We start from the raw sequence: 14810 nt of genomic DNA on the forward strand, positions 1-14810 counted from the left end.
GATGGCTGTATTTGTTCACTTCATGTCATCCCCTGAGGAAGAAGTGATAGACACTTCGAAACGCGTTGGGAATTAAACAGTTAAAACTTCTCATGTCGTACTAAATTGAACTTTGTCAAGCAGCGCACAGTAAGTCCGAGAAAAATACTTTATCCATAAGGATTCAGTTCTCAGTCAAAGGCACACCATGTGGGAGAGGGGAAGGGGAGTTCTCAAGGACCAGGATTCAGTCCACAGCAGGGATGGTATATGCTGTCTCCCCAGGTCTGAACGCCAGCCTGAATAAGCCTGCTAGCCTTACTTTTTTCTGGCTGATCTCACTGGGTGGGCAGAGCTAGGGAATGTACTCCTCTTTTCAAAAGTTACTGAAAACTCATAAGGGTTATAACTCTGGCCGCGAGGCTCACAGAGGGACGGCAGGACTACCATTTTTCTTATGAAATTACGGTTCTTTCGATGCCAAACATGAACTACCTGCGGGCTAGTGGACGGTGGGAACCCTTTTCTTGATTCCGGATAGGCGCCAAAGCTTTAAAACCTGCTGTGGATAACTTTAACCCTGCAGTTTCCAGAAATATAAAGTTTCCTGCTTCTATGAATATTCATTATATTTGGTCCTTAAGGAACAAAGGGATTTTCAAAACCATGTGCTCTTGCACAACGGTTGAGTGAACTGATCACAAACATGTACCTGAGGGAGGGGGGAAAGAGTGGGATAGAATTACACAGTGCTGATGGAGAGAGATTGCAGCTGTTTGTGTGTACTGTGCAAACCTAATGGGCGGAAGGGCAACGTGTCAGTCCCAGTAGATGCAGCGGAAAGTACTGGAGGTGTAATTGAACCCCTGTAAAATGATTCATATTTTCCTGACTATTATTACACTGGATTTTTATGATGCTACATCGTTTCATCTTCTCATTCAGGTCTCTACAATATCGGATCCTCTCAGTGGAGATCTTCTATGTAACAAAATTTGCCTGATTTACTCATCAAGGATGGATATGAACAGAGACAAGATGGCGGAGAGGATATTACACCTCACCCTAGAGATCCTCTTCCGACTTACTGGAGAGGTAATGTAATTCTGATGACGTCACATTACATCATTCTTATCTCTAGGAAGAACAGATGGACAGAACTGGAGAGGTGAGGACTATGGAAATGTCTGTAGTGAGATTTATTAATGTGTCTCTCCATAACCAGGATTACACAGTAGTGAAGAAGACCTCTAATGAGCACTGTCAGCACCCTGTGTCTGAGGGATGGGGAAGACTCCTGAGCCCAATCACAAGGCCTCCAGCTCACCCCATGATACATGAAGACATCAATGACCAGAAGATCCTAGAACTCACCTACAAGATGATTGAGCTGCTGACTGGACAGGTGACACTGCTGGGAATGCTGCAAAATATACATGCTACGAAGGGATCGGGGGGATGACCGTATCATTGTTTGTGTCAGGTTCCTATAAGGTGTCAGGATGTCGCTGTCTATTTCTCCATGGAGGAGTGGAAGTATTTAGAAGGACACAAAGATCTGTACAAGGACTTCATGATGGAGGTTCCCCAGCCCCTCACATCACCAGGTAATAGGATTAAATACACACGGGCTATAATTATCTGTATGTGAAGAATGAATTCAGTCCTTGTATATGTTTCTTCCAGATCTGTCCAGTAAGAGGACAACATCAAAGAGATGTCTCCGTCCTCTTCTTCCACAGGACTGTAAACAAGAAGATCCCAGTGTTCCTCAGGATCATCAGGTAGATGGAGAGAAGATGTCATGAGATCTCCCCTATGATGTGTAGATGGTGGTGAAGGTCTTGTGCTCAGTCTTGTTTTATCCACCAGTATTATATGTTTTATACTTGTGTAATGAGAACGGTGGAGATGGCAGGATTAGAGCTGATCATAGATGTGACTTCTCCATCCGTCTGTGACTTTTACAATATTTATTTTAGGGTGAAGATCTGACCCATATTAATACTACAGAGACATATGTGAGGAATGATGAGCGATGTAAAGAGGAGATTGCTACTTATAACCGGTCAGGTGAGTAGTAACCACTAAATATAGAGAAGTCACAGATTCTTCTCAGTCAGCGGATGTGGCTGCTTTATCGATGGTGAAGTCTGACCATATCACAATTGTGTGATCACCATTTTGCCGCTAGACCACAAAATGTTACGCCATCAAAAACTGTTCAAATGATGTTGGGCATTGAAAGCCCTTTTCTATAGAAGTTACAACCTGGAGGATCCACCTACCCCCTGGGATTAGAAGACGCTGACCGTTACCTGCCCAGATCTGTAAACTAAAAGCCAAATGACCGCATACGTAGAATGTGTGCAGTGAGGCCAAGTGTGAATTTCTGTACAATAACAACAGAGTTTCCCTTTATCCTGACTTTTCAATTTAAAATTGACAAACAGGGTTGTGAGAAACTACATAAAACCATTACACCTGTGCCATGATATATCTCTAAGCTGTGCGTGGCTGATGTCTGTAATATACATTTATTCACACCTGCAGGAGATGTGTTGGAATGACTCGAGCCCTGATTTCATGGATTGACTCCACGTCATAAATCACAGGTCTACAAAAGCATATTTTTTGTAATCCTTGCAGGTGACTTTGTACTTTTCTGAATCATCTTTTTGTCCTGATTTCATAAATGTATATAGTTTTTCTGTAGCACGTATAGTTTCCATGGAGCAGCATCATTATTATAAGGTATAGGAAATATACTGGTGACATTAAGAAGTCAGAAATCTACATATCAGGAAAAAATGCTTCACCTTACAAAACAGCTTTTATTGAACCAAAATAATTTCACATCCAAAATAGAAACCAAAATAAGAACAGAAATTAAAGTGCTTGACATTAGACTGTCGTCGACATGATTTTCAGGGTTGTCCCTATATAACGACCAACAGTAATCTGCCATCATTGAGTCTTTCCAAAAACCCTGGTAGCGGTGCTCCATTACTTTAATATCCTGGTGAAACCGCTCGCCTTGTTCATCGCTTACATCCCCAAGATTTTGAGGGAAGAATTCTAAATTGGAATGTAGAAAAGTGCATTTTCAGAGACATGCGACATCCAAGACACTGGTATGCATTTAGCAGTTCCTCAACACCTTCAACATATTCTGGAGATTTTTGTTTTCCTAAGAAGTTTTCACAGATCCACTTGAAGCTTTTCCAAGATCTCAATTCCTTATCATTTAGAGTTCCTTCAGACACATCATCTCTCATACGCTCTCTGATCTGAGGACCAACAAATACCCCTTCCTTCAGTTTTGCTGGTGAAATGCTGGAGAATTTCTGTGAAATGTCCTGGAACCCTTATGAATTTGTCTTTCCCATGGCTATCACAAAGTTTTTAACCAGTCCCAACTTTATCTGTAGTGGAGGAAGAAAGATTTTTGTTGGAGCAACTAAAGGATAATGCTGAACATTGTCTCTACCTGGAGCATAGATGTTTCTCTGTCCCCAATCACGACGAACATAATGCTCTACTGTGTTTCTACTGTCCCATAAACACAAGAAGCAACAATATTTTGTGAAACCTCCTGGCATTCTCATTAGCAGACCAATCACTTTCAAATCTCCACAGATATTCCATTAATGATGCTTATATTGTATAACATCTAAAACAACTGACAGATATTCATATCTTTCCTTTAGATGACATGAGTGACCAATAGGGATTGATGGTTTCATATTTCCATTGTGATGCAGCACTGCTTTCAAACTTCTCTGGGAAGTCGCCAATCTGCAGCAAAATACTCTTGATTCAGTTCTTCAAAGAGGCCATTCACATTGTTACAGTACACCATTGGTCCATCAACTGTGACACAATTTTTCAAAGTGTTACTTATTTCGGTAATAACACACTTTGACATCATCATGAAGAAGATTCTTCTGTTTCAACCTAGATGCATGAAGTTCAGCTTTATTTTTTGACAATGGAAGGTCTCTGATGAGATCATTTAATTCATGTTGAGTAAAGCGTTCTGGCTGCTCCCTCAGGTACATACTCATCTTGACTTGAGGTCTCCTTGTCTTCGCCAGTAGATTCAGCTCCATAGTCTTCATATTCTACTTCATATTCATCCAATCCAGACAACGATGGTACAGGAACTGGCAAGGTACCATCATGTGAAACTGGCCTAATCACAGATTCAGGTTCAGGGTAATAAATCTTATGTTTGTTCTTTGTAGAAAAGCCCTTCAGTTTTCACAAAACAAAAGTAGCAGTCATCACTATGATTTTTGGGTCAACTCCAAATCATGGGAACAGAGAATGGCATAGCCACTTTCCTCATATTCCACCCGTCATGAAGACCATTTGAACAACTTGAGCATATCACATGAGGGGCCCAACTTTTGTCTTGATCAAGTGGACACTTAAAGTACATCTTGTACATCTTTTTAATATCATGAGTGATTGAACGTACTTGGCCTTTTGGTATAAAAGAACCACACACATAGTAGAATTTGTTTGGATGACTGATACACTGTTGGGACATTTTTCTCCTTTAAATCAGATCAAACAGTAGAGTAAGTTCAGTTCAATGGTGGTGAAAAGCTAAAAAAAAAAATGCGATGAGCCGACCGACTATATGTAGATATTTCCCCACTAAATATCTAAAACCTTTACTGATGTTGACCCTGTAAGAAAATTCACAATTAAGTAAGACAAGCAAAGAAATGGGAATAACATAGGAAAAACCACAGACATTGAAAACAAAAATACTTCTGTCTAAGAAACTTTATGTGATAGTTTTGCTCTAAGCATATTTTTAGAATCAGTACATCAAACTCCATAAAATAGACGTACGACCTTTGCTGATTTTTTTTGTGTTGACCAGTGTTATGTTTTCAATTCTAAGGAATTCAGATTACTGCACAATCTCTCCTGAAATGGGGAGCACTAATACTTTCCCTACTCTTCTGGTCAGGACTCATAGTAGCTCCAATGGTCCACCATAAATGAGTGAAAGTCCTGTTTAGTATTGGAGCTTGCCCCTCATACTACGTTGTTGTTGAGGATGTAACCTGTTTTTTTGTTTGTCTACGGTTTTATATTGTATGAGTTCTGCTGGACTTGGCCTGCCTCACTTATGTGAGCCTGTAACTTCATGGTAGTCTTTAAAAAAAGGTCTCTTTTGCCTTTTAAAAATGCCCAAGATCTAAATTTGAAGACACCGCATCTCTGCAATATTATAAAGAGTCATTATAAATGTCTAATACTTTTTAAAGAAACTAATCAAATGGAAAATATTGCTCGCGCTCTAAATTTACTTGATGTTCTGAGGTGTGACATGGCAAGAAGAATGGTCAGATAGCCGGGTGACAAACTAGGATAACATAGTAACATAGTTATTAAGGTTCAAGGAAGACTTTAAGTCCATCTAGTTCAACCCATATCCTATCCTAACCTACCCTAACATGTTGATCCAGAGGAAGGCAAAAAACCCGTGTGGCAATCAGTAAGCTTCACATTGGGGAAAAAAATTCCTTCCCGACTCCACATACGGCAATCAGACTAGCTCCCTGGATCAATGCAATATTAAGGAGACTAGTGTATATACCCTGTAATATTATACTTTTCAAGAAAGGCATCCAGGTCCTTCTTAAATTTTAGTAGGGAATCACTCATAAATGGCAGAGAAAATACAAAATCAGAAGATGCAAGAGTAGTCAACAGAAAACAAATACACAAGCCGGGAGCTGAGCACAGATGGCTGAACCAGAGGAGAAAAGGCTGTATCTGGCAGCTTCCGACAATATGCTTCGAGTTTTAGTAGGGCGTGGTGCTTTGCAATTGGCTGAAGCAGGAATAATAATAATAATTTTATTACTATAGCACCAACATATTCCGCAGCACTTTACTTTTTAGAGGAGACTTGTACAGACAATACACATTGCAGCATAAAAATAAACACATAGATCAACAGATACCAAGAGGAGTGAGGGCCCTGCTCGCAAGCTTACAATCTATGAGGAAATAGGGGGGACACGGAAGGTGGATGGTAACAATTGCATTCATTGTTATGACCATCCATAATGTAAGAAATCGGGTGTTCATGTAACATATAGTAACATAGTTAGCAAGGCCGAAAAAAGACATTTGTCATTTGTCCATCCAGTTCAGCCTATATTCCGTCAGAATAAATCCCCAGATCTACGTTCTTCTAAAGAACCTAATAACTGTAAGATACAATATTGTTACACTCCAGGAAGACATCAAGGCCTCTCTTGAACCCCTCGACTGAGTTCGCCATCGCCACCTCCTCAGGCAAGGAATTCCAGATTCTCACTGCCCTAATAGTAAAGAATCCTCTTCTATGTTGGTGGAAAAAACTTCTCTCCTCCAGATACAGAGAATGCCCCATTGTGACCGTCCCCTTCCTTGGTATAAACGGATCCTCGGAGAGATAGTTGTATCGTCCCCTTATATACTTATACATGGTTATTAGATTGCCCCGTCAGTCGTGTTTTTTTCTAGACTAAATAATCCTAGTTTTGCTAATCTCTCTTGTAATATAGTTCCCCCATCCTCACTATTAATTTTGTTGCCCTCCTTTGCACACGCTGTTGTTTCATTATACTGTAAAACTGTACACAGTACTCCATGTGCGGTCTAAGCAGGGATTTGTACAGAGGCAGTATAATGCTCTCATCATGTGTATCAAGACCTCTTTTAATGCACCCCATGATTCTGTTTGTCTTGGCAGCCGCTGCCTGGCACTGGCTGCTCCAGGTAAATTTATCATTAACTAAGATCTCCAAGTCCTTCTCCATGTCAGATTTACCCAGTGGTTTCCTGTTCAGTTTGTAATGGTGATATTGATTCTTTATTCCCATGTATATAATCTTACATTTATCATTGTTTGTCAGGGATCCTATTTTACGATCCCACTTTGAGTTCCTGTTTTGGAACTTGCAGCTTTCTGACACCCCCCTTACCCTCAGGTCAGTCAGGTAACTACAGCTAGGATAAATAGTCACCAGAAGGGCTGCTTGGTCGTGTACTGGCTATTGGGCACTCTGCAGGGAGGGCGGTATGTATGCCCCCAGTCTCAGGTGTGTAATATTCACATAATAACCTCTGTCCATCACTGCAAGAGATGACCCGAATACCCCAGAACACACTTTGCTGCCACCATCTCCTAGTTCTGATATTCAAATCAATATCGGTTCAGGAGCCAACCCAACAGTAGGGTAGTTTTAGCACGGAGGATGTGGCAATATGTTTAGAGCAAGGAAAATAAAGCTAGTAGTTTTATAATTTTACTCCAGAATAGATAGGCAGTGTTTACAAAAAGATAAAAAAGATGTTACATATGAGACAATTACAGTATATACAGACGATTACAAAATAAGAATGGATTAAAATGGGAACTTGCACTTATCAGTCAATGGGGAGTGGCAGGTCAAAATGCACAGCTTGCCACAGCTGATCCCCAGGCAGAAATACAACTTCCTAAATGGGGTTCATAACCTTATACCCTAGAATCATAGAATGGTAGAGTTGGAAGGGACCTCTTGGGACATCTGGTCCAAACCCCTGTTCAAAGCAGGATTCACTAAATCATCCCAGTCAGATGTCTGTCCAGCCTCTGTTTGTAGACTTCTATTGAAGAACTCACCACTTCTCGTGGCAGCCTGTTCCACTCATTGATCACCCTAATTGTCAAAAAGTTTTTTCTAATATCTAATCTATTTCTTCTTCCATTCAGTTTCATCCCATTGCTTCTAGTCTTTCCTTGTGCAAATGAGAATAAAGATGATCCTTCTACAATGTGACAGCCCTTCAGATATTTGTAGACAGATATTAAGTCTCTTCTCAATCTTCTCTTTTGTAAGCTATACATTCCCAGACCTGCAACTGTTCCTCATGGGACACGGTTTGCAGACCGCTCACCATTCTGGTCGCTCTTCTCTGAACTTGCTCCAGTTTGTTGGTGTCTTTTTTAAAATGTGGTGCCCAAAACTGGACACAGTATTCCATATGAGATCTGACCAAAGAGGAGTAGAGGGCAATAATGACTTCATGTGATCTAGACTGTATGCTTCTGTTAATACATGTTAAAATTGTATTTCTTTTTTTGCTGCTGCATCACACTGTTGACCAGGGCCGGACTGGGACTAAAATTCAGCCCTGGCATTTGAAGTTACACAGGCCCACTAGTCACATGGTGACTATATAATATCTTTGTACACTTGTAGTTTACAAGAAGTGAGAGGAGATTAACACGACTATATAACATGTAGTCACAGCTGTGTCCAGTATTTCAGCTCAGTCCTATTTAATGCTTTTAGGTACAGTACTCCTCCCAAATCTCTGTCCCCTTTTGTATGCACGGTGACAGAATTCGTGGCAGAACTGCTCTCTATTGGGCAACCAGACCCCCTGGTCATAGCCGCCCCTATCATACCTCCCAACTTTTGAAGAAGGGAAAGATGGAGAAAGACTGCGGCGCGCGAATTTTGGCCACGCCCAGCCACACCCATTTCACAACTAGTCACACCCATGTCCACACTTAATCGCACCCATTTAGCACTGCTGATCACACTGACTGGTACTGAGGGCACAGTGGCTGGCATTATGGGCACACTGACTGGCACTAAGGAAGAGAGAAAACAGAGAGAAAGAGAAAAAAGAAAACAGAGCGAGAAAGAAAGGGGAAAGAAAGAACAGTGAGAGACAAAGAAAGAACAGTGAGAGACAGAGAAAGAACAGAGAGAGAAAGAAAGAGGGGAAAGAAAGAAAGAACAGAGAGAGACAGAGAAAGAACAGAGAGAGAAAGAAAGAAGTAAAGAAAAGAAAAAGAACAGAGAGAAAGAGAGGAAAGAAAAAGAAAGAAAGAAAGAAAGAGGGGAAGAAAGAACAGAGAGAGAAAAAAGAAGGATTAGAGAGAGAAAGAAAGAACAGAGAGAGAAAGAAAATGAGGGAAAGACAGAACAGAGAATGAAAGAACAGAGAAAGAGAGAAAGAAATAAAGAAAGATTCTATAAAGATACTATAGCAGTCCGGCTCCCATTGTAGTGCCCACCTGAGCCTCCCGGTGCAGGACCTATCATGATCCGCTCACATGGCTGGCATCCCCGATTCCAAGGTGATCCCGCTGTCTGCGCTGTCGGAGGAGAACACGGTGATGGATCTGAAGCATTCCTGGTTCCGTCACAATCTCCTCAAGAAATTATCTCATTTCCGGTCAGCTTCCAGCACATCACTTCAGGTGGAACGTCATGTGTGTGTTTTAAAATGCTCCTCGGGGCTCCGCCGTGTACTCCTGTGTCCGTGGGAAAAACCCGCTTTGTATGCTTTGTACACACTTGGCTCCGCTCTGTACATCCCGTACACATATGGCTCCACTTCATACACACACGGCTCCACTCCGTCCACCTCGTACACGCACGGCTCCTCTCCGTACACCTCGTACATGCGCGGCTTCGCTCCGTCCACCTCGTACACACACACGGCTCCGCTCCGTACACCTCATACACACGGCTCCGCTCCGTACACCTCGTACACACACGGCTCCTCTCCGTACACCTCGTACACACGGCTCCGCTCCATACACACGGCTCCGCTCCGTACACCTCATACACACGGCTCCGCTCCGTACACCTCGTACACACGGCTCCGCTCCGTACACACGGCTCCGCTTCACATATGGCTCCACTTCATACACACACGGCTCCACTCCGTCCACCTCGTACACGCACGGCTCCTCTCCGTACACCTCGTACACGCGCGGCTCCGCTCTGTACACCTCATACACACGGCTCCGCTCCGTACACCTCGTACACACGGCTCCGCTCCGTACACCTCGTACACACGGCTCCACTCCGTACACCTCGTACACACGGCTCCGCTCCGTACACCTCATACACACGACTCCGCTCCGTACACCTCGTACACACGGCTCCTCTCCGTACACGCGGCTCCTCTCCGTACACCTCGTACACACACGGCTCCGCTCCGTACACCTCGTACACGCTGCTCCGCTCCGTACACCTCGCACACGCGGCTCCTCTCCGTACACGCGGCTCCTCTCCGTACACCTCGTACACACACGGCTCCGCTCCGTACACCTCGTACACACGGCTCCGCTCCGTACACCTCGTACACGCAGCTCCTCTCCGTACACCTCGTACACACGGCTCCGCTCCGTACACACGGCTCCGCTCTGTACACCTCATACACACGGCTCCGCTCCGTACACCTCGTACACGGCTCCGCTCCGTACACCTCGTACACACGGCTCCACTCCGTACACCTCGTACACACGGCTCCGCTCCGTACACACGGCTCCGCTCCGTACACCTCATACACACGGCTCCGCTCCGTACACCTCGTACACACGGCTCCGCTCCGTACACACGGCTCCGCTCCGTACACCTCGTACACGGCTCCGCTCTGTACACATGGCTCCGCTCTGTACACCTCATACACACGGCTCCGCTCCGTACACCTCGTACACGCGGCTCCTCTCCGTACACGCGGCTCCTCTCCGTACACCTCGTACACACACGGCTCCGCTCCGTACACCTCGTACACGCTGCTCCGCTCCGTACACCTCGCACACGCGGCTCCTCTCCGTACACGCGGCTCCTCTCCGTACACCTCGTACACACACGGCTCCGCTCCGTACACCTCGTACACACGGCTCCGCTCCGTACACACGGCTCCGCTCCGTACACCTCATACACACGGCTCCTCTCCATACACCTCGTACACACGGCTCCGCTCCATACACACGGCTCCGCTCTGTACACCTCATACACACGGCTCCGCTCCGTACACCTCGTACACACGGCTCCGCTCCGTACACCTCGTACACACGGCTCCACTCCGTACACCTCGTACACACGGCTCCGCTCCGTACACACGGCTCCGCTCCGTACACCTCATACACACGGCTCCGCTCCGTACACCTCGTACACACGGCTCCGCTCCGTACACACGGCTCCGCTCCGTACACCTCGTACACACGGCTCCGCTCCGTACACCTCGTACACGGCTCCGCTCTGTACACACGGCTCCGCTCTGTACACCTCATACACACGGCTCCGCTCCGTACACCTCGTACACGCGGCTCCTCTCCGTACACGCGGCTCCTCTCCGTACACCTCGTACACACACGGCTCCGCTCCGTACACCTCGTACACGCTGCTCCGCTCCGTACACCTCGCACACGCGGCTCCTCTCCGTACACGCGGCTCCTCTCCGTACACCTCGTACACACACGGCTCCGCTCCATACACACGGCTCCGCTCCGTACACCTCATACACACGGCTCCGCTCCGTACACCTCGTACACACGGCTCCGCTCCGTACACACGGCTCCGCTTCACATATGGCTCCACTTCATACACACACGGCTCCACTCCGTCCACCTCGTACACGCACGGCTCCTCTCCGTACACCTCGTACACGCGCGGCTCCGCTCTGTACACCTCATACACACGGCTCCGCTCCGTACACCTCGTACACACGGCTCCGCTCCGTACACCTCGTACACACGGCTCCACTCCGTACACCTCGTACACACGGCTCCGCTCCGTACACACGGCTCCGCTCCGTACACCTCATACACACGGCTCCGCTCCGTACACCTCGTACACACGGCTCCGCTCCGTACACGCGGCTCCTCTCCGTACACCTCGTACACACACGGCTCCGCTCCGTACACCTCGTACACGCTGCTCCGCTCCGTACACCTCGCACACGCGGCTCCTCTCCGTACACGCGGCTCCTCTCCGTACACCTCGTACACACACGGCTCCGCTCCGTACACCTCGTACACACGGCTCCGCTCCGTACACCTCGTACACGCAGCTCCTCTCCGTACACCTCGTACACACGGCTCCGCTCCGTACACACGGCTCCGCTCTGTACACCTCATACACACGGCTCCGCTCCGTACACCTCGTACACGGCTCCGCTCCGTACACCTCGTACACACACGGCTCCGCTCCGTACACCTCGTACACGCTGCTCCGCTCCGTACACCTCGCACACGCGGCTCCTCTCCGTACACGCGGCTCCTCTCCGTACACCTCGTACACACACGGCTCCGCTCCGTACACCTCGTACACACGGCTCCGCTCCGTACACCTCGTACACGCAGCTCCTCTCCGTACACCTCGTACACACGGCTCCGCTCCGTACACACGGCTCCGCTCTGTACACCTCATACACACGGCTCCGCTCCGTACACCTCGTACACGGCTCCGCTCCGTACACCTCGCACACGCGGCTCCTCTCCGTACACGCGGCTCCTCTCCGTACACCTCGTACACACACGGCTCCGCTCCGTACACCTCGTACACACGGCTCCGCTCCGTACACCTCGTACACGCAGCTCCTCTCCGTACACCTCGTACACACGGCTCCGCTCCGTACACACGGCTCCGCTCTGTACACCTCATACACACGGCTCCGCTCCGTACACCTCGTACACACGGCTCCGCTCCGTACACCTCGTACACGGCTCCGTTCTGTACACACGGCTCCGCTCCGTACACCTCATACACACGGCTCCTCTCCGTACACCTCGTACACACGGCTCCGCTCCATACACACGGCTCCGCTCTGTACACCTCATACACACGGCTCCGCTCCGTACACCTCGTACACACGGCTCCGCTCCGTACACCTCGTACACACGGCTCCACTCCGTACACCTCGTACACACGGCTCCGCTCCGTACACACGGCTCCGCTCCGTACACCTCATACACACGGCTCCGCTCCGTACACCTCGTACACACGGCTCCGCTCCGTACACACGGCTCCGCTCCGTACACCTCGTACACACGGCTCCGCTCCGTACACCTCGTACACGGCTCCGCTCTGTACACACGGCTCCGCTCTGTACACCTCATACACACGGCTCCGCTCCGTACACCTCGTACACGCGGCTCCTCTCCGTACACGCGGCTCCTCTCCGTACACCTCGTACACACACGGCTCCGCTCCGTACACCTCGTACACGCTGCTCCGCTCCGTACACCTCGCACACGCGGCTCCTCTCCGTACACGCGGCTCCTCTCCGTACACCTCGTACACACACGGCTCCGCTCCGTACACCTCGTACACACGGCTCCGCTCCGTACACCTCGTACACGCAGCTCCTCTCCGTACACCTCGTACACACGGCTCCGCTCCGTACACACGGCTCCGCTCTGTACACCTCATACACACGGCTCCGCTCTGTACACCTCATACACACGGCTCCGCTCTGTACACCTCATACACACGGCTCCGCTCCGTACACCTCGTACACACGGCTCCGCTCCGTACACCTCGTACACACGGCTCCACTCAATACACCTCGTACACACGGCTCCGCTCCGTACACACGGCTCCACTCCGTACACCTCATACACACGGCTCCGCTCCGTACACCTCGTACACACGGCTCCGCTCCGTACACACGGCTCCGCTCCGTACACACGGCTCCGCTCCGTACACCTCGTACACACGGCTCCGCTCCGTACACCTCGTACACGGCTCCGCTCTGTACACACGGCTCCGCTCTGTACACCTCATACACATGGCTCCGCAACGTACACCTCGTACACGCGGCTCCTCTCCGTACACGCGGCTCCTCTCCGTACACCTCGTACACACACGGCTCCGCTCCGTACACACGGCTCCACTCCGTACACCTCATACACACGGCTCCGCTCCGTACACCTCGTACACACGGCTCCGCTCCGTACACACGGCTCCGCTCCGTACACACGGCTCCGCTCCGTACACCTCGTACACACGGCTCCGCTCCGTACACCTCGTACACGGCTCCGCTCTGTACACACGGCTCCGCTCTGTACACCTCATACACATGGCTCCGCAACGTACACCTCGTACACGCGGCTCCTCTCCGTACACGCGGCTCCTCTCCGTACACCTCGTACACACACGGCTCCGCTCCGTACACCTCGTACACGCTGCTCCGCTCCGTACACCTCGCACACGCGGCTCCTCTCCGTACACGCGGCTCCTCTCCGTACACCTCGTACACACACGGCTCCGCTCCGTACACCTCGTACACACGGCTCCGCTCCGTACACCTCGTACACGCAGCTCCTCTCCGTACACCTCGTACACGCGGCTCCGCTCCGTACACCTCGTACACGCGGCTCCGCTCTGTACACCTCGTACACACACGGCCCCGCTCTGTACACCTCGTACACACGCGGCTCCGCTCCGTACACCTCGTACACACGTGGCTCTGCTCCGTACACCTCGTACACACACGGCTCTGCTCCGTACATCTCATACACACACAGCTCTGCTACATCCACACTGTAAATCCTGACCCCACACATACTTACCTCAACCAGCACCATGACAACAGCAAAGCAGAGTCTTGCAGACGGTAGAGGCAAGGCTGAGTGCACAGGACCTGTGATGAGGTCACAGGAGGGGCGGAGTCAGGGGTGACATGATCGGGGGTCTGGACAAAGGCTCCTGATCATGTGACCGCCTGACTCCTCCCCTCCTGTGACCTCATCACAGGTCCTGCGAACAGAGCGAGCAGGCAAGCGAGTGCGACGCTGTGAGTGGCTGCGGGGGGGAGGGGGTCTCATGCTAAGGTGAGGATGGGGTGCGTGGGGGGGGCGTGGCGGCTTATCTCCCTGCAGTGCGGGAGGAACTTGAAACTGCGGGCATGGCGGCAGGAGCCACAGTGGCCGCAGCCGCTGGCAAGCGGCCAGATGATCGGGCGCTGCCGCCCGCGGCCCACATGACAGCGGCCCAGCGGGAAAATGCCCGGTTGGTTAT

General features: G+C 49.2%; 1 protein-coding gene across 1 annotated transcript in view; it reads left to right on the plus strand.

Moving 5' to 3' along the window:
- LOC141047161 (uncharacterized) overlaps nucleotides 1-14810 on the plus strand; it is a 130260-nt gene that overhangs the window by 94188 nt on the left and 21262 nt on the right. The window contains 5 exon segments of the mRNA XM_073542118.1: nucleotides 925-1074; nucleotides 1205-1384; nucleotides 1463-1586; nucleotides 1666-1763; nucleotides 1962-2052. Of these exon segments, the coding sequence (XP_073398219.1) occupies nucleotides 925-1074; nucleotides 1205-1384; nucleotides 1463-1586; nucleotides 1666-1763; nucleotides 1962-2052 (643 nt within the window).

This window comes from Dendrobates tinctorius, unplaced genomic scaffold, assembly GCF_039654945.1.
Source record: "Dendrobates tinctorius isolate UK_male_01 unplaced genomic scaffold, ASM3965494v1 ptg000126l, whole genome shotgun sequence".
Classification (NCBI taxonomy): domain Eukaryota; kingdom Metazoa; phylum Chordata; class Amphibia; order Anura; family Dendrobatidae; genus Dendrobates; species Dendrobates tinctorius.